Raw genomic sequence first — 27695 nt, 5'->3', positions numbered from 1 at the left:
GTGCTCCTCAGTAACTAAACCCCCCCCAAAACACCTTTACAATGTGACCTGAGCCTCCTTCAATGCAGTGTGAAGTAGTACTAAGCGCTAAAAATAGCCATATATCTGCAGTCAAATTTATGTGCCCACAGACATAGAAGTTCTTGTAAATTTGGAGAATTGTGTTTCTTTTCTTTCTTTCCTGGCTGTTGATGTGTGATAGATGGCATGTATTAGTATGGTGTGTGCAAGCGAGCTAGTAAAAGCTTTCATGACGTGGTAATTTTTATTTGCAAGACTTGATATAAGGAAAATTCCCTTATACAGTAAGCATTTGGATCCTGAAAGTGAACACAGCCTGCATAAGGAAAACGGTTGGGTTGCAAGGACTCTTGAAGAATACAATTCTTTCACCTCAGATACTAGCAGTTCCTCAAACCCTTCTAGTGTTGAATTTAATAACTGCCACTACAAGGCCTAGAAACTTGGATATATTTTAGTTCTTAAATCAAGGGTTTGGGAGCCTGATGAAGACACAAACATCTAATAGCTGTGGCATTTTTTTCTGAATTAAAGTCAGAGCCACACTTCATTCTTGCGGAGAAAACAGTTATGTGTAAGAATTACACTCACTCAGTCTGCAGGAGGAATGATTGAATGAACTGGATTTTGGGGTTCTTATGTACTTAAAACGTTTACACCCTCCTACAGTTTTTGAGGCAGCTTACAAATTAAGTAGGATGAACAGCCTTGTCAAAATAGTGTGGCTCCCAGTGTAGCTAACCCCTCCCTATATTCTTTTTATAGTCAAAGGGTAATCCAAAAAACGGTGTTAATCACAAGATAGAAGTAGGTCTGGGGCCAAGATGCATAGGGGTGTGGGAGGAAGAGCAGACCTTCTTGAGAGGTGAACAGACACCCAGCATTATCTTATTTACAGGCTCATCTGTCCATCTTTTTGTAGAAAACCAAGATTGATGCGAACGCAAAGTGCCTTTTCTCCAGTTGCTTTTGGTCCCCTCTTCACAGGTGAGTGTCAGGCCTGATCTCTTTCCTCCCTTGAAGGAAACACTTGTGGTTTTATCAATCTGTGCATGTGTAATGTGTTGCCATGAGAGTCTTTACATTCCAATCTCTCTCACTCACGCACACGCACACACACACACACAGATGGAAATAGATCCATCTAGATCTGTATCTATATGGTTATGTGATTATCCCTAGGATCCTTTAGAGCAGCCTTTCTCAACCTGGTGCCCTCCAGATGTGTTAGACTACAATCCCCATCATCCCCAGCCAGCATGGCCAAGGCTGCTTTAAGAGAGTTCTTAACCTGGTACACCAAGGGCACAGAGTCCACTGGGTAAACCAAATTAGCTTTACCCTACGACCGAATCCACTCTAAAATATATCAATAGCTATCCCCAACTACTTAGTTGGATCTCTCTCCCCTTCATCCACAAGAGTTGTCCCTTTCTAACTCTGGTATTATTATCATTTACTTTATTATTATTGTTATTATTATTATTAATTTGTATTTTTGCACTGCCTTTCTGTAAAACCCACCAAGGCAGTGTACAACAGATCAAAACCATAAGAACATAATCACAAAAACCAACAATAAACATTAAAAGCAACATTTAAATAGCAATTTAAAAGGCCAAGTTAAGGTGTGTCTTTACACTTTTTCTAATGGCAGAGAGATTTGGGTACTAACAATTTTCCAGCATCTAAACTCAAACCACCCAACGCCCCATAAAGGTTATTGTTTACTTTCTGAGTAACTTGGCTGAGATGACAAAGACGTTAATATGAAGTTAGATGACCCTGATGCTGGGAAAGACTGAAGGCAAAAGGAGAAGGGGACGGCAGAGGATGAGATGGCTGGATAGCATCACCGATGCAATGAATATGGACTTGAGCACTCTCTGGGAGAGAGCACAGGACAGGAAGGCCTGGCGTGCTATGGTCCATGGGGTCACGAAGAGTCGGACACGACTGAACAACAACAAAATGAAGTTAGATAAGATTACATGGAATCCACCAGATTAGAACACACCAATTTTAACCACAAAGTTAACTATTTTAAAAACAAACACTGACCATAGAATTGCAGCAAAGGAAGTATAAAACAGCAAAATGTTGATTCTAACTTCTAATATTTCCCCAGCTGATATAATAGCAGGTAGGTTGTAACTCTGTGACTACAGACAATGACCAGGTTTGGATGATCAGCGGGAGAAAAAATGCAGCGTCGGTTGTTTCCCCCTCACACGCTGGTCACGCAACCAGGGTTACCCTAACTACCTGCGCTGTGTCATGGGTTCCCATGTCATCTGAACCCAGCCACAGGCATAGTTCATTTTCACCCACCCTACAACCCACGCTTTGCAGTATGGGCTGTAAGGTGGGTGAACGTGAACTATGTGTGCTCTGGGTTTGGACAGCATAGCAATCTGGGTAATCCTGGTCGCATGACTGGCGGGGGCGGGGGAAACATCTGACGCTGCGTGGTTCCCCTGCTGATTGTCCGAACTTGCCCAATCTGTAGTAAAAGGCAGTAGTTCAGAGTTGGAAGTCAAAAGCACATCCTCCTGGCTAAAGATGTAGTTTGGGATCTAGGGCGCATACACTAACTCCAGAATGAACCCCCCCACTCCTCCAGCAAAAGATTGGGAGTGCAATCCTATGTATGTCTACTTGGAATTAAGGCTCTTTAAGTTCAATGGGGCTTATTCCCAGCTAAGTGGGTATATGATTGCAACCTGGGCTGTACGTTTATTAGGGATGAGTGAGTTGGCAAAGCCTGACCTTGTCTAGGTTCTCCAAATTCCACCTTGAAGCTTGTTTTGATTCAGGTCCGTATCAGATTGTGATCTGGGGGGCGGGGGGGGGGGTTGCATGAACATTTGTGCATGTTTTTGTGTGCATTTTTGAAATATACACTTTAACCAATGGGAGAAAAGTGTGTTTGTGTGCATTTTTCAAAAGTACACCATCTTTCATGCACAGTTTTCAATTGTGTGCATTTTTTAATGAATGTTTTTGTTCCACGAAGCACCTTGCAAGCTCTGAAATGTATGGACTTTGACCGCAGATTGCATTTGCATCTGTGTTTGCTTCCAAGAGGTGCAAATTGGGTAAAATCTGCTTAAAAAATGAACGGGAACCAATCTCTCATAATATTTATAGGGAATTTGACTGTGAAATAGATGCAGAGGCATAACCTGATTCATTTCCTGGCTGCACTTATATGTCAGGACATGTTTGTGCCTGTCTGGGGTGACTGTGGTGAAACAAAGATATAGGCAGTATTTACATGCCACCATCTTTTAGAAATGGATGGCCCATTCAGATACAGACTAAACGAGAATTCTATGTAATTTCCTCTTAACATGTTGCATTCCTAACTTTGCATGGTGGGGTGCTTCTCTCCAGACTTCTTAGGCGTATGATTGCAGGGTGGGGTGGGGATGCAGTTTCCATCTTTCCCCTATTTGGATGGAATAGGGGAAGGAGATCCCACAGCAACTAGAAAGGTGCTGTAAAAAGGTAGTGATAGGTCCAGATTGGGCTCCACAGCTTAGGGCACAATCCTTTGCATGTTGAGACAGAAAAAAAGTCCTACAACTCCCAGCAGTCCCCATCCCAGGGAATGCTAGGAGTTGTAGGACTTTTTTTTCCTGTCTCAACATGCGTAGGATTGCGCCCTTAATCTGTTGTTTCTTAAACTCTCAAATTCAGTGACTACCCAATGATTAACACTTGCTGATTTGTCCTTACCTTATTCAAAGAGTACCAGTGCATTTCAGGGTGGTCTGGACAAATCAGTCACCTGTTTGGGGATAAAACTTTTGCTCTAGGAAGTCTTGGATTGAGTTGGTGCTTTTTTCCTTTTTAATTCTTCCTGGAATCTATGCCATCTGCCTGTGGTAATGAGCCATTAGATATAGCTGCCCTTGAACCCTTCTCTCCCCCCCCCCCCGTTGCAGAGGGGAAGTGCAAGGTCCGTTGCAGAGCGAAGTGGGGCAAAAAAAGTTAGAGGCGGGGCTCAGACGCTCCGCCAGGTTTGCCACTTGTAGAAGCCAACGTAGGAGGGAGCCACCCTAAGGGAGGGGCATCCCTGCCAAGCAAGTCTGGCCATGAAGTCTGGCCTAAGCCCAGACTGCTGGCAACTTCTCTAACTTCCACTTCGTCTCCTCTATTGATATTCGTAGGTGTGTGGATGAGCCTGTTCTATGCAGTCTGAGAGTTTCCTAGAATCTGCATTTGTAAAGAAGCGAGTGGTTAACTAATAAAGTAGTGTTGGCCTGAAGCCTTGTTTCCTGGAGTGTGTTGATTGCGAACCCTCCAGCTGAAAGAGATTCTGCAATGGGGTTGGAGAAAGGGCGTGGCTACTCAGAGGTGTGAGAGTAGCATTTTGCACATGCTCAGGGGCACTTTTTGGTATTGCTCCACATAATTGAGTCCTTGGCCTTCTTGTTGAAAGCACATTCTGGGGGCTGAGCCCTGGCACAAATTAAGTCCTTCTTGAATTTAAGGTGTGTGTGTGTATTTCTGTGCTCTCATCTTTATCATTCAAAATCTCACCACTTCAGTATGTCTTGAAGTCTTCTAAATCCCAGAGGTTAGGAATGGGAACTGGGTATTGTTAGTCAGTGGCAAGGAAAATGGCACCCTCTACACATGTTTGTTCGTTTTTATTTATTTATGCAGACATTTCTGTACTGCCTTTTAGACCTAAAAAAGACACACACCCCCCCCCAGTAGTTTACAAAACAAAATACCATGAAAATGGACAATAAGGTTGCAATATATGTTTTAAATCTCGGTCTCACATTAGGAACCAGTAAAAGCAAAGTGGAGTTTTAAAAAATTCACTATTCGTCATAGGGCCTTTTCTGTGGTAGCACTCCTATCTGGCGTTCCTATTAATTGAACCTCTTTTGGTGGTGGGACATACAACAGGGCCTCTGAAGAGGATTGCAGCCTATGGGCAGGTTCATATTGGAGGAAGTTGCCTTCCACATATTCTGGCCCTAAGTAGTTCTTTGGTAAGCACCAGCACCTTGAACTGGGCCCAGAAACAAATCGGAAGCCAATGCAAATGATACTAAGTTCAGTGTAATATGGTCTGAAAAACATATGCCAGAAAGCAATCTTGCTGCTGTATTTTGCACCAGTTGAAGTTTCCAGACACAGTCCAGGGCAGCTCCATGTAGAGCACATTGCAGGAGATGACCAGAGCATGTATCACTGTGGCTGGATGTTTAGAAGAAGATACATCAGATGATCCCAGGTCTGAGCTCTTGGCATTAAACATACATTCTGTGGGTGGAGGCCTAGCCTGAATTTATTTATTACATTTCTATACCACCCAATAGCCGAAGCTCTCTGGGCAGTTTACAAAGATTAAAAACATTTAAAATACAGTATGCAGAGATTAAAAGCCATTTACATAAAAAGCACACAAACAGACAATATACACAAAAGAACATATATCTACAACAACTTCAACAAGCAATCTCAAAACAAACAGCCATAACCATAAGCCATTCCAGGATCGATTAAAAACTTATCATATGTCGCCAAATGCCTAGGAGAAGAGAAAGGTCTTAAGCTGATACCGAAAAGATAACCATGTTGGCGCCAGGTGGGCCTCGTTGGGGAGATAATTCCATAATTTGGAGGCCACCACTGAGAAGGCCCTCTTCCCTTGTTGCTGTGGTACTCAGGAATGTTGCTGGCTCTAATTAATTTCTTAATTTCTCTTCACCTTTCCAGGTGAGACAGTGTCACTGGTGGATGTGGATATCTCTCAGCGTGGCCTGACGTCCCCGCACCCCCCGACGCCGCCACCTCCCCCACGGCGAAGCCTCAGCCTTCTGGGTACTGCTTTCCTCCTTGTGTTTTTTTGCAAAACCTCACATTTCTTCCAACGTCTTTGCGAAGGAATGAGCCCTAACCATTTTTTTCCATCCGCCCCTTTGTGATGATGAAAAGAAAGAAAAAAGCCACACCCTGTTGGAACCATTTGTGTAACTCTTCACATTTTTTGATCTGAGAGAAAACTTTGTGAGGACGCAGCCATGTGTGTATTCTGCGGAGAATGCTCTTTCTCCCTTTCCCACCCCTGAATTCTGTGCCAACCCAGAGCTACATTCTACAGCCTGTAAAAATTATGCAGATTTGCATGTTTTGCATAATTCTGCTTCTGCTACCTGTGGGGAAGGATAACGAGTTATGCAGGAGACTGACACCTCATTCCCTTCACGCCTGGAATTCCTTCTCATACCCTTCCTTTGGCTTGTCAGATTCCATCTAGCATTGCCCCTGTCTCTTTTAAAAGAAAACCTATGTCCGCAGTCAGAAGGCCTAGAAACGTACTTTGACAGCTGCGTTTCTTATAACCAGATGTTATGTATCCATACTTAGAAGAAAGACCATAGATGAACATATGAAGCTCCCTGTGGCTGAGCATTTGCTTATCTAGCCTAGTTTTGTTGCAACATTTATAATAAGCAGAGTTGTCTTAAAGTCAGGACCCTCTTCTGAATTCAAAGCAGTTGTGTCTCTTTGAATAGGTTAACGTCACACACAGCTGTGTTGGGCATCATATATCCCCTTGAAGGGTTTTTACAGCTTGAAATACATTTACATTTAGCTATCCTTTGGGATTAATGAGCATCCTGCACCCCTTTAGTCTTCCTTGAATCTCACTCTGTGCGTCTGTGTGTTTAGGCAACGAGAGAAGTGTGGCACCGGGCAGTATAACAAAGAAGATTTTAGAGCTGCCTTCCCCAGCCTGGGATCCTCCGGATATCTTGGACAACTCCCATCATGACCAAAGGTCATACTGGCTGGGGATGATAGGAATTGTAGTCCAACACACCTGCAAGGCACCTGGTTGCAGAAGGCTGTTCTAGAGGTATAGGGAAAACCTGTTGAATCAGGCAGATACTGAGTTTTACTAGATGATACAAGAGGGGTCAAATTCACAGTGCTGTGTGTCTTCCTCCCTCCCCCCACTTTAACTTCTTGGTCTAAGTAATGCATGAAGTGAGGTCATTTCATTGTCCCACACCTGCTTTGTGCCACTGGCTGATGGGAAGGGGAGTATTGCACAGCATGATATCACATAGATGTTGCAGAGAAAAGGCTGGGACAGACACAGGATGGTGATAGCTCTGTGCCCTCTATGCATTTCAAGCTCAAAAAACCTTCAGGGAAGTACTGTGTGTCAGGCCTGCATGCCGCATTCATAGAATAGTATCATAGAAGAGTAGGGTTGGAAGGGGCCTATAAGACCATCGAGTCCAGTGGTCCAACCATTGACCTGGTTTGCATGGCATGGCTGGCTCATCGTGGATTATTTAACCCATGATTAGCCCCAGTGCGTGCTGCAGCAGTTTTGATGGCAGAACCCCTGATCGGGCCGATCGGGCATTGTGCAGTGTCATCCAAACTCTGTCACTGCGGGTTGTTCAAGGGTTAAACAACCCTTGCTTAACCCACTATTTGCAGTAGGGCATAAGTGAGGGTTGTTTAACCCTTCAGTAACCCACTCTGACCAGGTTCAGGCCACACTGTGCAGTTGAGGGTAGCTCAGTCAAATGGCTGCTGTACGCACCTGACACACAGCGCAGTTCATCATGGGTTCATAGAATCATATCATAGAACACTACGGTTGGAAGGAGCCTATAAGACCATCAAGTCCAACCCCCTAAATAACCCACAATGAGTTGGCTGTCTCGTGCGAACCAGCCCATCATCTGCCAGGTCAGATGCAAACAACCACCTGTGTGTTCTGGCTTGGTAGGTGCTTGACATCTTCCTCCCCTTTTTTTGCGGTCCCAGGCAGGTGGCAAAACTAGGAGGTTTAGTGAATGGGTCTCAGTGAATGGGTGGGCCGCTGTGCATATCTGGTGGGCTGTGTTCGGCTTGGCAGGTTCCATACTACGTGCACCTGCTGTATGTCAAACATAGCTCTGTTACAGACCCTTCAATTCTTCATGACTCCCATAAACACAAACTGATTTGTGTTGAGATCTACGCTTTCAAGGGAAATAGACTCTTGTAATCCACAAATTAACAAACTGAAATATGAACACATCCACCCTATTTCAGTGACATCACTATAAGCGAGTGTGTGTATGAAATATATGCACACATCTTTATGCCTCTCAGATGTGATTATTCATATTATTTAAAGTGTGAAGAAGAGTTCCAAGAACAAATGGCTTACAGGCATCCAAATTTAGCAGTGTCTAAGACCTTCAAAAGTTGAGGGTGTTGCTGCATTCAACGATTTTTTAACACTTTCTTGAAAGGTAGCTTTTATTCTTAATGCTCACCATATCAAATACTTTATAATCTACACATTCAACAAATAAGTATGAATAAGTCTTCAATAGGTGTGGTGAATACACAGATTTTTATTGATGTTGAAGACTGCCAAGAAGGGTGTTTGGGCCTCCAAGAAAGAGAACCTACTGTGAGCCTTTCTTTTTGCCCTGTTGACTTCTATACCTCCTGGACCTTTCAATTTTTTTGTTCTTCTTCTAGACGATATCAGTGGGACTCTGCCTACATCTGTCTTAGTGGGTCCGATGGGGTCTTCGTCCCTCCAGTCTTTTCCTCTGCCTCCGCCGCCTCCACCGCACGCCCCCGGTCAGTTTAGCTTTGATCCTCAAGGTTTCCAAAATTTCCATTGTAAAATTTCCCTGAGCTTCTTTGATTTAATGATTTGGATTTTTGAGCTCAAGGAGGTGTGCAGGAAATGGAACAGAGCTAAAACCAGTCTACAAAACTGTCATGATAATATATGGGCATACCAGCTTCTGTGTCTCTTGGTCACTCTTGGCTTCCTGTAGGTAGCATGTATGCACTGGAAGCTCTGGAGTGACACTCTCAGAAATTCATTGCCTCTCCCTCTGTCCCCTCTACACCCCTTGCAAGGCTCCTTGCAACTTTTGCCCGTCCTCTGATTCGCGAATACAAGTCAATGGTTCTTGTTGACGTCTATGAATTGCTTTTATGGAGCCATAGCTATTGAGCTGGGAACAAAATCTGGGGAATCTTTTACACTGCAAATGACTAGAATGATTGTACATACAGTAAGGACTTAGGCAGTTAAGAAAAGAGAGCTATTCTTGTAGACGGTGCAGTAGGTTTGACTCATTGAGGGTGATCGTGTCCACATCACCCTTATCCTGGGTTATGAGTGTCTGGAGTGGAGGGGTATAGTTCTTGCTGCCATCTTAGCTGTGCCTCTGCAGCTGTTTATGTTCTCCCATCTAAGTGAATGGTGACTCCTTTATGCTCCTGTTGACAGTCAGTACAGCTTGCTGTGGCAATGGGTGTTGCAAGTCTATTCTCAATTAAAATTATTGGGAATATGAAAACCTACCTTTCATCTAAGCAGTGGTTTCTAAACGTATGAAGCTTCTCACTTCCTCCAGAATACAGAAAACCTTGGGCTCAAATGGGCTTCCATGGAGGTTTTGTGTATATTGGAATCCAGAGTTGGTCCCAAAGTAGCCTTTATGTGGCTTTATTGACAGTGCAGAATCGAGAAACTCTCCCTCTTCTGGAATATTAACTCTTTTATTCCGGGATTAATTTGGATTGTTCTTTCCGAATTAGCAGGAACTTAATTTTATGTAGCGACCTCCCCTCCGAGGACTCTATATTCACTGACACAAAGGGTCAGTGAATATAAAAGGGATTGAATAAGTATGCCATATGGGCATGAACAGGTGTGTATACCTGTTGTTACCCACCTGGAATCCTGGAGAGGCGGTGGATTAGAAATCAAATTAAAATAACTCCCTAGAATTGAGTCTTGTGTGAAGATGGCCTGGGTGGCAGCTTCCCATCTTCAGAGCTCTTTTCCTTGGGGAGCTTTCAAGGACTTGGGCCTGGACATCTTCCAGATGCCGTTTCAGGTGTTGATCTTTAGGCTAGTGGATGGATGTGTAATGTGATCTGGCTCCAGGTTTTTAAGGACCCTTGGGCAAGACACCCTTAACGCCCCCCTCCCTCAGTGAGTCTAAGGCCAACTTCGCATTGCCATTGTCCCTGGCTGCTGTTGCTCCTCATCTTTCTTCCCATTGCTTCCGCTTGCTTAACAGGTGGAGAGCCAGTGAGCAAATAGGAGATGGCATCTACTGACCCACCTTCTTACCACTACAAGCGTCTGGGCCAGAGTGAGGGGCAGGTGAACAAGCAGGTCGCAGTGGTGAAGAGGAGGAGGAGCAACTCCAGGGGACTCTTGTCGGCGAGTCCCTGCTAGGGTGTGGGCCTCCATGCCTACCCTTGACACCAGCCCTATATGTAATGGCTCATTTTAGCAATTAAATGTTTTTCCCACCTCCTCCCTTAAAAAGAACATGCCTACTGACTTGTTTTGCAAATGCCCAGTTTTGACCAATTACATGAAAGCCCAGAATCAAAATGTAAAGTTGAGCAGAAATGCTACGTCTGTGTCAAGAGCCATTCCATCTGTTGGGCAAATGGAACAGTGGGTCACTTTGGGCTTCCTGCTGCTAGTGGGAGTATCCAAGATCTGGCTGCTGGATCCTTTCTTCTTCTCTTCTCCTACCCACTCTGCCTCCCCCCATAGTTTCTGCTTCCCTGCACACCCTCCCTTCCACATATAGTTCAGCACCACTCTCCCTCCCTCCCCATCCTTTTGAGATCCGTTGATGATGCCTTTCCATTGGGTTTGGGTTAGGAGGCTTTATTCTGTAGTGGTTCTCCAGTTTATGGAATGCTCCGCCCTGGGAATTCCACCTGGAAGCATCTTTTGTCAGCAGGTGAAAAACCCAGTTCCTAACTTCTGGTTGATGTGAACTTTCTAGGTACAGATATAATATTTATGCTGCTTTATAGCTGATTTTGATACTGTATTTAAGGTTTCAGGTTACTTCGTGGTAACCGAAAACAGTTACTTTGTGATTTTTGCATGTCACTTTGAGCATAGTTTTCTACGGAGACCAATACAGTTCATGGCAATAGCAGTAAGCATTTGCATAATGCTTTTCCTTGGTGTTCTCAGTTGCTGTGCCCCTATTTCTCTCCCTTTTCTGTAACGTTCACTTCTGATGGTCTAGAGCATGGCTGGGCAACTTCAGGTAGTTTGGGGCCAATTTCCAGTCCCTGTACCCCCAGGGGCCTCACTTGAGCAATGTGTGGGCAGCAGCGAGGGTGTGGTGGGGCTGCACTCAGGGCTATGGAGGCCACATGTGACCTCCAGGTCGTATGTTGCCTACTCCTGTTGTAGGGGAAAGCAAGTGGGGAGGTGAACACACAATGGTTACCGTAGTACGAAGTAGTAATGGGAGGGAAAGAGGTGGGCCAGTATAGATAGTGATGCCATTCATAGGAGGCTAGAGTACACCGGTGTCTTATAGAATCACAGAATAGTAGGGTTGGAAGGGGCCTACAAGGCCATCGAGTCCAACCCCCTGCTCAGTGCAGGAATCCAAGTCAGAGCATCCCTGACAGATGGCTATCCAGCCTCGTCTTGAATGCCTCCAGTGTGGGAGAGCCCACTACCTTCCTTGAATGGATGCAGTTTCTGTTCAAGCGTTGCTCGTACTCAAGAGTTGGGCAGAAGGTAGATCTGAAGGAAGCAATTTTTTCTTCCAAATTAGGCTGCAGAATAGGAGAACGCTTGTGGTGGGTGGGAGTGGTATAGACTTGTATATGAAAGAGTTTGTGTGTAAGCTTCAAGTTATTTCTCTCCATGGGGTGAGGGGTGGGATTGGACCTCTTCAGTTACCCTGTAACTCAGTAAAAAAGGAACATGTCCCCTGTGGACAGCTGCTGCCAAACCCCTTGATTTTTATTCTTTGCGGTGTCAGTTGAGTGACTGCTTCCCTGTCTTATCCCTCCTCTCCCTTTGCAGATGCATTTCCCCGGATCATCCCAATCAGAGCGCCAGAAGCAGTACACAGCCAGCCTGCCCAGCACCTTCAGTGCCCCCTCTACCGGCCTGACTCGAGCAGTTTTGCAGCTAGCTTGCGGGAGCTAGAAAAAGTAAGGATTTTTAAAAAATACAGTGGAGTTCAGTAGAGGTGCTTCTGGTGGTTCTGTTCTGATAATGTTGATGCACGTTGTAAGTACAGCGTCAGAAAAGCCGGAGCGGGTGAGATGAGTGTATTGCAGGAGCTTGGACGCAGCACCTACTGTATTGCTGGCACCATACTGTGTGGGAAATTAGAGCTGGACACACATCGGTGGCCCTCTTGTGGTCCAGCATTTCATATTCTGTAAAACTAAGAACCACAATGCCTGTTCGTAAGTTTAGAAAAGGGTGGGGGAGCATTTCTTGGAGTGCTGTCTCAGCCAGCCTTGGGTAGTCAGAAAAACGCTGTTCTGAAAACAGAGGGTTGTCTTCTTGAAAGGTCAACGAAAACGGAATGGGTGTGTAAAAAGGGCTCTGGCTATAGCTTTGCCACCTGCGAGGAAAACGACCAAAATGTGGCAGGGTTTGAGATGACTACTGCAGGAGACTCTTTGCTCACTTTGTGCCCAAAGTTGAGGAACGTTTGCCTGTGAGCATGGAATTTGTTACTGAAAATATGGACCCTTTTATAGGGTGCGGCCTGCCTGCTTTAGAGAAGGACTGTAGCTCAGTGGCAGAGCCCCAGCTTTGCAAGCAGAAGGTCCCAGGTTCAGTCCCTGGCATCTCCAGGTAGGGATGGGAAGGAGTCCTGCCTGAAACCTTGGATATAGCATCTGCCAGGCAGTGCCAACAATATCGGGGTAGATGGACCGACGGTCTGACTCAACGTAACGCAGCTTCCTGTGTTCCTTGCATTATGGCTGAATTATTTAATTTGTCCTTGCTCGGCATAGATTGGCGCCAACTCTCCTTTCTCTGTGCAAAGCCACAGAGCATGCGTTGGAACCAGAACATAAAACCGAATACATAAATAGTGCACTGCTGAATCCATTTTTCTGTTTATTGTTAGCAAACAATATCCTATGGCAATAGGTTCCACGGTGTGAAGGCTTTCAGAAGCCTCTTTTGAACATTTTGCTGATCAGTTTCTAGTTAAAACCTTTTAGTCAAACCTATCCGTCTCTCTCTCTCTCTCTCTCTCTTCCTCTTTTTAAAACAGTGTGGTTGGTACTGGGGACCTATGAACTGGGAAGATGCTGAGATGAAGCTGAAAGGGAAACCTGATGGGTCCTTCCTGGTTCGTGACAGTTCTGATCCTCGGTATATCCTGAGCCTCAGCTTTCGATCACAGGGTATTACCCATCACACTAGAATGGAGCACTACAGAGGTAAGCCCGATGTGCCAGGCCGCAAAGCTAGGATGGCTTTCTATCAACTTGTAGAGAGTTAAATTGAGGCTGAGAGGGAAGGATTTACCCAAGGTCACCTAGTGAATCCATGGCTGCGGTGGATCTTGAACCCAGGTCTCCCAGGGGCAGTATTTTATCCATGGGTCTGTACCGGTCGCCATTCTTCTGGTGTGTTCATTTGCAGCCAGCCTCAACAAAAGCATGCTGTCCCACCCAGTTCCTTCCTCCTTTGTGACACGCATCTCTTTTTCTTGCCTCAGGAACTTTCAGTCTTTGGTGTCACCCCAAGTTTGAGGACCGCTGCCAGTCTGTGGTGGAGTTCATCAAGCGCGCCATCATGCACTCCAAAAATGGGAAGTTCCTGTACTTCTTGCGATCCAGGGTTCCAGGTATGTGTTGTGTAGCATTTAGATATTCTTTTATTGTGAGATTCATTAAGTAAGCATGCCCAATGGCATCTAACTGTTTTCCATTTCTTTTGGCAAAGCGCATCCACACTGATAAGAGTAACAGCAGAATCATGCAAACAGGCATTGCCCAGAATGTTTCTGACTGTTCTCATTTCCTCTGGAATCATGAGAGCTAGAAACTTGTTTTCTTAATTTAAGGGAGAACAACCCTCAAAATCTAAACGCCAATAGCTTTTGTGCTTCCACATTGTTGCAGGGGGCAATTCAAGCAAAGGGAGCAGGGGTGCGGGGGGATAAGCTGGCAGGGTACTGTGCTTCAGGTTCATCTAGGGGTCTGGATATGGCATTTTCCACAGGCAGTAATCCAGATCTAGGATTTCCTGGGGCTGCTCTGTCACTCACCTGTCTGGACTTCAGTTGGCAGTTTTCAACCAGCTTCCTGGTTGAAGTGCTTCAGGGGAATGGGGCTCCCAGCTCTCTTCCACTTGCTTCAGTGTCCCCACTCAAGTGGACAGACAGGAAATCAGGAATCTCCCTTCCACTGAGTCAGATCACTGGTCTGTCTAGCTCAATAGAGCCTTCAGCATGGTGGCCCCCTGCCTGTGGAATTCCGTGCCTTTGGAGGTCAGGCAGGCGCCAAAGTTGTGTTGTTTTCAGCACCTCCTGAAGACATTGCTGTTTTGAGAGGCCTTCCCTGAGTGACCAGCTGTGGTTTATCAAGTTCAGAATCTGTTCTTTTAAAATGTTTTAACTGTTTTAATTGTGGGGTTTTATTCTTTTCTCTTGTTGTTCACCGCTCCGAATTCTTCGATGTGGAGTGGTATATAAGTACTATAAACAAATAAATAATATTGTTGTCGCTGGTCTTGGGGGGTGAGAGGAATGAGATCCTTTTCACAAGATGCCAGGGAGTGAACCCAGGACTTCCTGCATGCAAAGGAGCTCCACCACTGTACTCTTCCACTGAGTTATAACCCCTCTCAAAATGCACTGTGAATATATGAAGCTCTCTTATACTGAATCATTGGTCCACCACGCCTGGAGGGCGGGACATGTGGCCCTCCAGATGTTGTTGCAGTCCAGTTTCCATCATCCCCAACTGTTGGCTGTGCTGTGCTGAGGCTGATTCGGGTTGGAGTCCAATGACACCTGGAGGGTTACAGGTTCCCCACCCCGATCCAGGCCATTGTACACTCTGACAGAGGCCTTTTTCCCACCCTGCTTCACACAATTTAAATAGAGGGGGGCTTAACCTGTGACCTTCCACATGGCAAACATGTGTGCTTTCCACTAAACTGTGACTTCTTCTCCAAACTCTTATACAAAGGCCTTGCCTCACCACTAGGCAAGACTATGCAGTTTGAAAAAGCTGCACTTCCAAGATGGAAGTCGAGACCTTCTGCTAGAAAGCTGCAGCATGTTGGGGTGGGGGATTCATTGGCAGAGTGCTCAGGGAGCCAGTTTCTCTTCGCGGGGTGCTTGGATGCGCACAGGTATATATCCTGTGCTGGACTCCACCCCAAATGCCCTGAACTCTGATGTGTAGCAGGCGTAGCGCGAAAGACCTCTTCACACATTACACTCCTAGCTCACGGGTGTATGGGGTCAGGTCTCCTCCCTGTATTGGCTTCTGGTGGAGAAGGCAGCAGTTGGCTTTGAACAAGTGGGCCGCGCAGGCAGTGGCTGGAGTGGCTTCCAGCATTTTATTTATTTATTAAATTTATTACTTGCTCATCTGGCTGGTCACCCAGCCACTCTGGGCGATGCGCAACATGTATAATAGAATAGAAGAGTTTAAAACAATAAAATTCTACAGTAAAAACATTCTAAAAATACCCTAACCCACCCCAAACGCCTGCCTGAACAACCACGTTTTTAATGTGCGGCGGAAGCTCATTAAAGAGGGGGCATAGTGGTGTTCCCTAGGGAGGGAGTTCCACAGAGTGGGGGCCACCACAGAGAAGGCCCTCTCCCTCATCCCCACCTGGCTGATGGGACAGAGAGAAGACCATCCGAGGCTGATCTTGTTAAGCGGCCTGTCTGGTGTTGCTGGAGGCGCTCCTTAAGCATTCATTCTGCTCCACGCTCCTGACAAAGATATTTCTTGGTTGCACCTGTTGTATATCCCCCCAAGCTAACCAGACCTCCCTGTTTCTTTATCTTCTCCCCATTAAACTTTCAGGTCTCCCTCCAACCCCTGTCCAGCTCCTCTATCCAGTCTCTCGGTTCAGCAACGTTAAATCACTACAGCACCTCTGCCGCTTCCGGATAAGGCAGCTCGTCCGCATTGACCACATTCCAGAACTCCCGCTCCCCAAGTAGGTCCTGTCGTGTGCGTTTGCCTTCCCTCAACGCAATTTTAAGGAATGCTCTAGCTAAAGGAATTTCTCCTGCTGCTTCATCATCATTCCCTCTAATAGTGAAGTCAGGTGATAATCACTTTGGAGGTGGGTGGCTACCAGGAAGAGGGCCTTTCCTGCTGTGGCCCCCCAGCTGTAGAATGAGCTCCCTAGAGAGGTTCGCCTGGCACCTACGTTGTACTTCTGGCACCGGGTGAAGACCTTTCTGTTCTCCCAGTATTTTAGCATTTTAACTTCCTAATCTTTTAGCTCTGGTGTTTTAAATCTGCATTTTAAATCTCTGCATTGCTGCTAGGTTTTCTTCTGGTTGTACTGTTACATAGTGGTTTTAAGCTTTCATATTTTGTATTGTTTTATGCTGCACTCTGTGGTTTTAATTTTTGTGAACTGCTGAGAGATTTGGCTATTGGGTGGTGTAGGAATGAAATAAAACAAAATAAAATAAATAATATGGGGCCATCCACCCCAAAAATAAAGTAGCAGTTTCTACATACATGGAATGCCCTAGCTATGCAGAGGTATGTACGTTCATAAAACAGAACATTTTTTAAACTCCCCCAAACAACAAAGATCTAGGGAATGTTGAGGGTTTGAGTAGGAGGTGGGGAAGGAAAAGTGGGATGGAAGGAGAGAATTGGCTTCCTTGAGCCCCTAATGGTGGAGAAGGGAGAGACAGGCTCTGATGCTCGAGAAAACAAAATTTATTGTGCTCTACGCATTTCAGAATATTTTCTTCTTCAGGAGCTATGAATCAAACCAAACACTGACATTAAAAATACTGTCTTTCAGATAACACCCTATACACATATTAGAAAAGTTCAAAAAACATTTTTGCATTAAAATCCTGCCACCTCTAGGTGGTGGAATTTTAACATTTGAATACAAAATACATTAACCCATAATACATTAAAATACTGTCTTACAGATAACACCCTTGTTGTTGTTGTTCAGTCGTTCAGTCGTGTCCGACTCTTCGTGACCCCATGGACCATAGCACGCCAGGCCTTCCTGTCCTGCGCTCTCTCCCGGAGCGTGCTCAAGTTCATATTCATTGCATCCGTGATGCTATCTAGCCATCTCATCCTCTGCCGTCCCCTTCTCCTTTTGCCTTCAGTCTTTCCCAGCATCAGGGTCTTTTCCAGGGAGTTTTCTCTTCGCATTAGGTGGCCAAAATATTGGAGCTTCAGCTTCATTATCTGTCCTTCCAATGAGCACTCAGGGTTGATTTCCTTTAGGATGGACTGATTTGACCTCCTTGCAGTCCAGGGGACTCGTAAGAGTCTCCAGCACCACAGTTCGAAAGCATCAATTCTTCGGCGCTCAGCCTTCCTTATAGTCCAGCTCTCACAGCCATACATTACTACTGGGAAAACCATAGCTTTGATTAGACGGACCTTTGTCGGCAAGGTGATGTCTCTGCTTCTGACTATGCTGTCTAGGTTGGCCATAGCTTTCCTCCCAAGGAGCAAGCGTCTTTTAATTTCATGGCTACAGTCACCGTCTGCGGTGATCTTGGAGCCCAAGAAAGTAAAATCTGTCACTGCTTCCATTTCTTCCCCTTCTATATGCCAGGAAGTGATAGGGCCAGATGACATGATCTTAGTTTTTTTAATGTTGAGTTTCAAACCAGCTTTTGCACTCTCCTCTTTCACCCTCAACAAGAGGCTCTTGAGATCCTCTTCGCTTTCTGCCATTAGGGTGGTATCGTCTGCATATCGGAGGTTGTTGATAATTCTCCCGGCAATCTTAATTCCGACCTCTGATTCATCCAACCCGGCATTTCTCATGATGTACTCTGCATATAAGTTAAATAAGCAGGGTGACAATATGCAGCCTTGTCGTACTCCTTTCCCAATTTTGAACCAATCGGTTGTTCCATGTCTGGTTCTTACTGTTGCTTCTTGACCCTCGTACAGGTTTCTCAGGAGACGGGTAAGGTGGTCTGGTACTCCCATCACTTTCAGAATTTGCCACAGTTTGTTGTGATCCACACAATCAAAGGCTTTAGCGTAGTCAATGAAGCAGAAATAGACGTTTTTCTGGAATTCTCTTGCTTTCTCCATGATGCAGCGAATGTTGGCGATTTGATCTCTAGTTCCTCTGCCTCTTCGAAACCCAGCTTGTACTTCCGGTAGTTCTCGGTTCACATACTGCTGAAGCCTAGCTTGTAGGATTTTGAGCATAACCTTGCTGGCATGTGAAATGAGCGCAATGGTGCGGTAGTTTGAACACTCTTTGGCGTTGCCCTTCTTTGGAATTGGAATGTAAACTGACCTTTTCCAGTCTTGTGGCCACTGTTGAGTGTTCCAGATTTGTTGGCATATTGAATGCAGCACTTTAACAGCATCATCTTTTAGGATTTTAAATAGCTCGGCTGGAATACTGTCATCTCCGCTAGCTTTGTTGTTACTAATGCTTCCTAAGGCCCACTTGACTTCACTCTCGAGGATGTCCGGCTCAAGTTCAGTGACCGCACTATCATGGCTATCAGGGACATTCAGATCTTTCCTGTATAGTTCTTCTGTGTATTCTTGCCACCTCTTCTTAATCTCATCTGCTTCTGTTAGGTCCCTGCCTTCTTTGTCCTTTATCATGCCCGTCTTTGCACAAAACGTTCCCTTGAGATCTCCAATTTTCTTGAAGAGATCTCTAGTCTTTCCCATTCTGTTGTTTTCCTCGATTTCTTTGCATTGTTCATTTAAGAAGGCCTTCTTGTCTCTCCTTGCTATTCTCTGGAACTCTGCATTCAGTTGGGTATATCTTCCCCTTTCTCCCTTGCTTTTCGCTTCCCTTCTTTCGTGAGCTACTTGTAAAGCCTCATCAGACAGCCACTTGGCTTTCTTGCATTTCTTTTTCTTTGGGACGGATTTCGTTGCTGCCTCCTGAACAATGTTACGGACCTCCGTCCATAGTTCCTCAGGCACTCTGTCTATCAGGTCTAATCCCTGAAATCTATTCCTCACCTCCACTGTATATTCAGAAGGGATATGACTGAGGTCATACCTGAACGGTTTAGTGGTTTTCCCGACGTTCTTCAATTTAAGCCGAAATTTTGCAAGAAGCAGCTCATGATCTGAACCACAGTCAGCTCCAGGTCTTGTTTTGACTGACTGTATGGAGCTTCTCCATCTTTGGCTGCAAAGGACATAATCAATCTGATTTCGATATTGACCATCTGGTGACGTCCATGTGTAGAGTCGCCTCTTGTGCTGTTGGAAAAGAGTGTTTGCTATGATCAGCATGTTCTCTTGGCAAAACTCTATTAGCTTTTGTCCTGCTTCATTTTGTACACCAAGGCCATGCCTGCCTGTTATCCCGGTGATTTCTTGACTTCCTACTTTAGCATTCCAATCCCCTATGATGAAGAGGACATCTTTTTTTGGTGTTAGTTCTAGAAGGTGTCGTAGGTCTTCATAGAACCGATCAACCTCAGCTTTTTCGGCCTCAGTGGTTGGGGCATAGACTTGAATTACTGTGATGTTGAATGGTTTGCCTTGGATTCGTACTGAGATCATTCTATCATTTTTAAGATTGTACCCCAGTACTGCTTTTCCCACCCTTTTGTTGACTATGAGTGCTACTCCATTTCTTCTAATGGATTCTTGCCCACAATAGTAGATATGATGGTCACCAGAATTAAATTCGCCCATGCCTGTCCATTTCAGTTCGCTGATTCCCAAGATGTCGATGTTCAATCTTGCCATCTCATGTTTGACCACCTCCAGCTTACCTTGATTCATTGATCTGACATTCCAGGTTCCTAAACAATATTGTTCTTTACAGCATCGGATTTTCTTTTCACCGCCAGACACATCCACAGCTGAGTGTCCTTTCGGGTTTGGCCCAGCCGCTTCACTCTTTCTGGCGCTACTTGGAAATACCCTCTGCTCTTCCCCAGTAGCATATTGGACACCTTCCGACCTGAGGGGCTCATCTTCCGGCGTCATATCTTTTAGCCTTGTGATATGTTCCATGGGGTTTTCTTGGCAAGAATACTGGAGTGGGTTGCCATTTCCTTCTCCAGTGGACCACATTTTGTCAGAACCCTCTGCCATGACCTGTCCGTCTTGGGTGGCCCTGCACGGCATAGCTTATGGCTTCACTGAGTTACGCAAGCCCCTTTGCCACAACAAGGCAGTGATCCATGAAGGGGAGATAACACCCTATAAAATTTAGAGCACAAAATTTATTGTGCTCTACGCTTTTCGGAATATTTCCTTCTTTGGGAGCTATAAATCAAACCAAACACTGACATTAAAAATACTGGTAGTGGGATTTTAATACAAAAATGTTTTTTGAACTTGCATTATATACATATAGATAACACCCTATATGTATATAATGCAAGTTCAAAAAACATTTTTGTATTAAAATCCCACTACCAGTATTTTTAATGTCAGTGTTTGGTTTGATTTATAGCTCCCAAAGAAGGAAATATTCCGAAAAGCGTAGAGCACAATAAATTTTGTTTTCTTGAGCACCGGAGCCTGTCTCCCCCTTCTCCACCGTTAGTCCACAGTGCTCTTTCCCTCTTCACTTTTCTTTGAGCCCCTAAACAGGGATGGGAAACTTGCAGCCCTCCAGATGTTTTAGCCTACACCACCCATGTTCCTTCACCATTGGCTTTGCTGGCTAAGGCTGATGGGAGTTGTAGTTCAAAACATCGGGAGGGCTATAAGTGGCCCACTCCTTTCCTAACAGCTTACAGCAGCCTTCCGCATCCTGGTGTCCTCCAGATTCCCAGGTGGCTGGGAGTGATGGAGCCTGCAGTCCAACTCCAGGTTGCGGAAGGCTGGCTTATGGTAACCTAGAGGCAAGGATGCATGACATGAGATTAAACTCTCCTCCCAACGCCATACTGGGAAGTTTCAGGAGGGAGGGGAGTGGATGGGGGAAGGACACCTTTTCTCTTTCCCACTTTCCAGCACTACCCACTAGGTGTCTGTGTCACTTGGTTGGCAACATGGCATATTGCTTGCTCAATCACGACAAGATCAGGCAAGGAGTTGCCGTTACGAATTAAGGCATTGCAGTTTGCATGTTGCTGATAAGGATCTTCCTAATCTCTTCAGAAAACACTGTTCTTCTCAGTGGTGTCTGAAAAGCTGCACCCTGTCAAGTGTGGTAGAGTAACCGAATCAAGAGCATGCATGTGGCATCCAGACCTTGCGCAATCGCATTCCAAGTAAAGCGCCCCACGTCACATGGCACTGGGGAAAAGGAATCTTTTTTCCATGCACTGATGCGTGTGCAGTTTGCACTTTGGGATAATGGGTTATCGCCTGAAGCAAACTGCTTGCTTGAGGGAAAACATCTGGGGGTTCCACAAATGAGTGAGCACTGTGCATTTTATTGTGCTGTAAATTGTCTGGAAAGGCCTTAGGCTAGAGTGCTTTCCTGTGAGCCTCTCTCTCCCTTCCCACACCCCCACTCCATTGCTTGAACTGCTATGGTGTCAACAGAAAATTTGCATACTTACAGTTTTGAAAGGGGGTGTTGGCTACCTGGAATATTGACAGTGCAGCTTGCTGTGAGGGAAGGAGAAAATGAGTTTGGCTGGAGGGTGGGGGGAGGAATCAACTCCAGCCTTGAAGGCAGGAGAAGCTGTGAAGTCTTCCTTGGAAGAGGGGGAGAGGTAGCTGGTTTGGTTGAAAACAAGAGAGGTGAGCAATTGGGGTGGGGGGAGTATCCTGTTGGAGAGAAGGGGTACAGAGGGCAAAGGAGGGCTGAATTCAGGTATGTATTTTGGCAGTCTTCAAACTCTTCAGATCTGAGAGTCATCTAAAACCTGGAGTCTGCTTTCTCAGTCTTTCCAGGTACGCGTGTCTCTTTTTCTGTCCTCCTCCTCCTCCTCAAAAAATAAAAAACGTTGATGATGAAACCCACTCTGTGGGTTCCAACCTCCTCTCTGAAGATCAGTGCTGTATTTGCAGGAATAACCCTGATTTTTGCCTTCAGGGTTTTGCATTTATTTTTGAGACAAAGATTAGACCCTGGTCACTTGTTTGAAATGGATTTCAGTGATGCTTCATCACGCCTCCCTAATCTTCAGGTTGTTCCCTTTGGCTTTCTGTTCATCCAGGCCTCTGATCTCTTACATCCGCAAGTTCTACTACTATGACCCCCAGGAGGAGGTGTATCTCTCACTGAAGGAGGCCCAGCTTGTCTCCAAACAGAAGCAAGAGGCGGAGACTTCAACGTAGTGAGGGCTCCCTGCCCCGGCCTTGCTGCTGTCATCAATGGTAATGTACACATTATTGAATGCAAGGACTAGAGCAGCCTTCCCCAACCTGAGGGTGAAGGAGTTGTACTCCACACATCTGGAGGGCACCAGGTTGGGGAATGCTGCTGGGCTGGAGTCTCTTGCTTTTTTTAAAAAAGAGTTGGAATCTGGGTCTAGGTGGCCAATGGTCAGAAATGATGGAAGTTGTCATCCAGCAACATCTGGAGGGCCACTGGTTCCTCACCCCTGATGTAGCAGATTCCTCTTGAACTTTTCTTGCGTGCTGACACGTGCTGTGGTGGTTCTAGTTTTTGATGCTCTTCCCCAGGTCTCCCTTACCAACCTGCCTGGTCACTGAGGTCATCGGAGGGCATGCTCCTGGTGGTTCCACATGGACCTATGGCCCATTTGGAGTCCCCCAAGAGAAGAGCCTTCAGTGTGGTAGCCCCCTTCCTGTGGAACTCCCTGCCCCTGGAGGTCAGGCAGGGGGCAACACCGTGTTGCTTCCGGCACCTCCTGAAAACAGTTCTGTTCTAGGAAGTCTTCCTTAAATGACCAATTCTTATTAGCATTCAGTTTTTAATAATTTTAATATGGTGTTTTAGTCTCTCTTTTTTTACTATTGTACTTCTTGTGTTCACCGCTCTGGAATCTGTTTTGGATGGGGAGTGGTATACAAATGTTGTAAGTAAATAAATAAATTAGGCAGAGTGAGCTGACTTTTGGGTATCATGAGAGGACAGCAGACAGGATGCTATTGTTAGGGGGAGGCGGGAATCGTAAACTATGGTTTGAAGTTGGTTTGTTTCCACTAACCATAGTTAAGATTAACCCCAGTTTGGTTTGGACAACACGGCAAACTGCGGTAAAACAGAAGTAAAAGCTTCTGAGCACTTACTCATGGTTGTATAGGGCAAGCCTGGGGGGCAGCTAGGCTTGTTCTCGTAATGTTAAGTGATGGTTTAGCGTTGTGCCTGAATGCAGCCCAGTCGGTCTTAAGTGTATTGTATGTTTCCATACACTCCACCTGGGCCTTTGTCTGCTCTTTTGTTGTTCAAAAATCTACAACCTCAGCAATGCAAATGAAGCAGAATCATGTACGTTTGCTCACCTTCCATAACTTTTATGCTGCCCCTTTCTTTGCTTCTCGCACTGAGTAGTTGCCAGCTGCAGCGGAGGACTGAAGCCCAATTTCCTGGCCACACTGAAAGTTCTCAGAATCCAGAGCTGGTGTCATGCAGGCTTCTCTAGGCACTGCCCCATGTGTTCACAAGCTCTTCTTCACAGCTGTAGGGGCCAGACACGTGTGTTTTGCATTTTGCAATTCAAAGCGGAGGCTGCTCAAATTCCATGCTCACATTTGCATGTCACAGCAGCGCAGAATACAGACAGCAAAAAAGGATCTAATGCAATTCTGCCCTAAACATCCATTGTGGTTTTTTCTCCTGCTACCCTCCCTCACCTAGGAATTCGGTCACCAGTATCCTGTAGCTATGGAAGCTGCACTGGAGATGACTCCTGGCGTTTGCTTTCTGTCCGTCTCCAGGCCTCCAGAGAGGGTCCAGGGCTCGATAAGAAGCACAGCTGTGCATGGAAACGGAAGCCTTGACCTCATCTGGTTCCATAAAGAGGTTGGAATCTGCTGAAACTGGACTACGAGCTCCTGGAAGGATGGAGAATGTTATTTTTCTTGTTAGATTTCTATTTTTTGGTGCTTCCCTCCCCCCTTCCCTTTCTTCCGGCGTGGGAAATAGTGAGCCGATTTTACATTTTGTTTACCTGTTGCTGTTTGGGGGGCGGGTGGAGTGCGTGCGCATCAGATTCCGAGACTTAATGAGCAAAACTGCATTTCCCATCTATTCTGGTTGGACGCTGCTTTCGCAAGCAAAGACTGAACCCAAACTGCATTCAGCTATGTAAGACTGTTGTGCTGGTGAGGGGAAGAGCCAGTGGGGGTGGGGGAGGGATTCCTGCACTCTTAAGGAAAGGTTGCTGGAGCGGGTGTGTGTGCGCGTGTGCGCACAAGTACTCAAGCCTGGTCAAGCAGTGAGAAATCAGCCAGATTGGAGCGGGGCAGGGAATGCTGTTGCCTTTGAGCGCAAATGGGACATTGGTAGCAATGTGGAGCTGTTCTGCTGTAGGTGCCATTCGCAGTGTGAATAATGGACGGATCTCTCTCTTGCCTTTCCTCCCACCGCTACTAACGCTGAAACTCATCCATGCGCTGGCTGTTGTAACAGTGTCAATAACCCCATCAGGCAGAGGTAAACGCATGTTGGAATGGCAAATGGGCACTTCACCCCGTCAACAGCTCCCGACGACTTGCAAACCAAGATAACCCACTGAGCAAGTAGAACGAAGGCTTGGCAGGTGAAAGGCAATGCCTCTTGGACCTTTTCATGTGAGGAAGCAACATTTTTGAAGCACCTTAGTCCCGTCCTGGCGTAAGAGAGGGGAAGGACAAACTCAAGTTGGGAGAAGTCATGATCTTCCACTTTTCTCTCCTCCCCACCCCCACCCCCTCCTGAAAAGACGAATTCTGTAAGGTGGAACATCTATCTTCCAGCCTTAGTGGGAAATTTGCTCAATACTTCAACCAAGTAATATTGTGTGCCATTGTTCACTGCAACAGCAAGATGAGGATTCTGTCATAGCAAAAAACAAACTGACCCACAACTATTTAGAAGTGATTGTGAAATCCAAGAGGTATGTCTCCCTTTTTGTGTGCGCTAAAGCCTCTTCCATCCCTTACCGAAGGTACCTGGCATAAGTTTGTTGGTGATTTTTTTGAAAGCTGTGATATCTTATTATTATTTAATTTATTATTGTTGTTATTGTTATTATTGTTGTTACTATTTTTGTAAAGCTTGCTCCATATTCTGTGACCAGTTATTGAGACTTTACTTGGGAATTTTCGTAAGAATTAAGAAGGACTGCACCTTGAAAAAACATAATTCCATCTCGGTTTTTTTTAATGAATAGGCTCTAAGGAAGCTGGGCCTCTGTTCTTCCCGTTATAACTTCATGTGTTTCGAGGTTGATTCATGCTCTTTTTGTCCCCGCTTTATTCTGAAACATGCTTCTGAATTGATTCTGTATTTACTGCCTCAGCATCCATCCACTCCACCCACCAAGAAGATTCTTTTTGGTTGCCCATCCTTGTATGTGTTTTTTCCCCTGTTTATGAAATAAGTGAATTGAAGATGCACTGATCTGCTGAGTTGAGCCCCTCCCTGAAGGTCTGTCATCTCATAACGGTTCTCATGGCAGCTGAGACACTTGTGTTAGATGTGAGCCAATGAAGGTGTTGGGTGTGTCCGGTGGTGGTGGTGGTGGTGGGGAAAGCTACGTCCTCGGAACTCCTTCTGATCACACTGGAAAAAGTCATGACCCTCTGCTGCAGGACTTGGGGCCTCACTGGCCCCGAAGCTGTGCATCAAAGTTAGCAGCAAAGGAAGTATTACCGAAAGGACTTGCAAACTTGAAACTGAAGAAGTTCTCTGTGCTGGGTGTAATCTTGAACAAATAAGAACCCTCCTAGGTGTGCATTTTGGAATATAACAATACACTGGAAGGACAATCTGTTTTATCCTGATTAACATGCTTTGGAGCTTGTGTGTGGGTTGCAAGAGAGGCATTAAAGACACTGGAATTTATTTGTGAGTGACAGCCAAAAGGGGATTCAAGATTTTGCTCCTATCCAGACAAGAAATCTGCTGGTCGCTCTTTAGTGAATAGTTCAAAGGCCTTGGATTGCGTATAGGTTTTTCTGAACTCCACCTCATCATACCTACCCTCCTTACCTCACTTAAAATTGCAAGCTTCTGAATCTGTGGCGGACTTGGAGATCTATTTATTTTCCCTCTCTTTGTGCTGGGTTCAAATAAGAGATGAGACCAAAACTCCCACAAAGCCAAGGCCTTTTACTTGCAGTGGCGGTGGGGAAATATTTCTTAAAATCTGGTTCAAACACGCACAAACCATGCCCCAAGGACAGGCGGCGGGTGTCTGAAGTTGGCCTCCTGTCATTTTGTTGAACTGAATGCCTCTGGAACTCAGTCGCCTGACTACCACATAGCAAAGGCCAACCACGTGTAAATAACTCGCAGGGAGCCCCTTGGCTGTTGTTGTGTCCATGTTAGGTCTGCTGTAATGGCTTCCTGTTAAAGGAACCTCCTTGTTTGTTTCTTAATTCCTCCCTTGTGGGGCTGTTCGATGACTTCTCTTTTTGAAAAGTGCGAATGGTTGTGGATGAGTGTTACACAGCAAGAATTAAACTCTGCGTTGTATCTTTTGGGGCAGGGGGGCAATCGTCTGCCTCTGACTGAACCGTTGCTTTGGCACTTTCTGATGTGGCATTTGTTACTCTCCGTGGTAATAGCCAGAGGGCAGTGGAGAGGGATGGTTGACCCAGAACAAGCTGGTGGTTTTTGACATCTCTTTAGAATCCATTGCTCCATTTTACTTTTTGTAATTTGTAATTTTATTTTCATTTATTGTATTCAGGTTGGGTCTGAGAGCTTCTCAATGTATCGGCTCCCTATAGACCTTAGGGTTTTTACTTCAGCAAAGGATGCTCTTCTTCGTCCTAATATCTAGAACAGGAAGTAAGGTGTAAATACTTTCTCTGCTTCTGGCCAGGAGGGTAGAGTGCGAGCCTGGTTAGCCTTAACAGTGCTACTTTGGCTGTGTGGAGGACCAGCAACATGTCCATAAGAATTTGATGTAAATCTTTGCTAGTGCCACAGGATGAAACATGGGTAAGGGGGTGGAGTTGCCGTTGGGCCAACAACTATTGAATCCTGGTCCAAAAATACAGGACTTCTCTTGTGTGGGCTTACAGCACCACAGTGTAGCAAGCTTTTTGGTTTCTGGATTCAAATGTCACTTCCTCTTTTTTTAATGAGGTGGGGCGCAGAGGCAGCTTGTTACAGCCTTGCTCTTAATTGCTTTGGGATTTTTTTTTATAACTTAGGTGCTAACTAAAAAGAGCAGGCAACATTTCACAATTCGGTGCATCTTTTAGAAGATGCCCAAAAGGACATCTGTTTTCGGTTGTTACCCCCAAATAAAACCTGCACAGAGTTGTGATGCTCCCTTCTATTCTGCCCAGACCCTTGATATCTCTCAAGAACGATAAGGGACATGTGCACTGGTGAAGTAATTATTATTTATTTTTATGAACTGCCTAAAATGGCCAGGCACTGTACAAAGTTCCTTGGAAATGCACGTGATGGGAAGATTTCATGCATTCTTGAAAAGGGAATATCCCCTGTGGAGAGAATGTGTACATCCAAATGTAACGGATTAAAAAAAATATCCACTAGGAAGTGTCTCTCCCTGCCCCCCGCCTTTTTTATTTTTTTTAACTGTGGCATAAATACTGCTCTGGCCCTGAGAAAG

General features: G+C 45.5%; 1 protein-coding gene across 6 annotated transcripts in view; it reads left to right on the top strand.

The window, feature by feature from the left end:
• SOCS7 (suppressor of cytokine signaling 7) overlaps positions 1 to 27067 on the top strand; it is a 37600-nt gene extending 10533 nt beyond the window's left edge. Inside the window, exons 2-10 of one of the 6 annotated variants that reach the window (XM_084804724.1) lie at positions 944 to 1008; positions 5764 to 5868; positions 8545 to 8649; positions 11891 to 12021; positions 13110 to 13278; positions 13560 to 13688; positions 15892 to 16027; positions 22152 to 22311; positions 23839 to 27067. In XM_084804724.1, coding sequence (XP_084660850.1) covers positions 944 to 1008; positions 5764 to 5868; positions 8545 to 8649; positions 11891 to 12021; positions 13110 to 13278; positions 13560 to 13688; positions 15892 to 16027; positions 22152 to 22272 — 961 coding nt within the window. In that variant the 3' untranslated portion in view covers positions 22273 to 22311; positions 23839 to 27067. Of the gene's footprint in view, positions 1 to 919; positions 1009 to 5763; positions 5869 to 8544; positions 8650 to 11890; positions 12022 to 13109; positions 13279 to 13559; positions 13689 to 15891; positions 16028 to 22151; positions 22312 to 23758 lie in introns of all 6 variants that reach the window. The other 5 variants (XM_084804723.1, XM_084804722.1, XM_084804721.1 and 2 more) reach the window with 5 other exon arrangements.
• The last annotated feature ends 628 nt before the right edge of the window (positions 27068 to 27695 follow it).

This window comes from Heloderma suspectum, chromosome 6, assembly GCF_057233095.1.
Source record: "Heloderma suspectum isolate Gila_16-S chromosome 6, 16-S_ref, whole genome shotgun sequence".
Lineage (NCBI taxonomy): Eukaryota > Metazoa > Chordata > Lepidosauria > Squamata > Helodermatidae > Heloderma > Heloderma suspectum.
The sequence above is the reverse complement of the archived record's forward strand: the minus strand, read 5'-3'. Positions and strand labels throughout refer to the sequence as shown.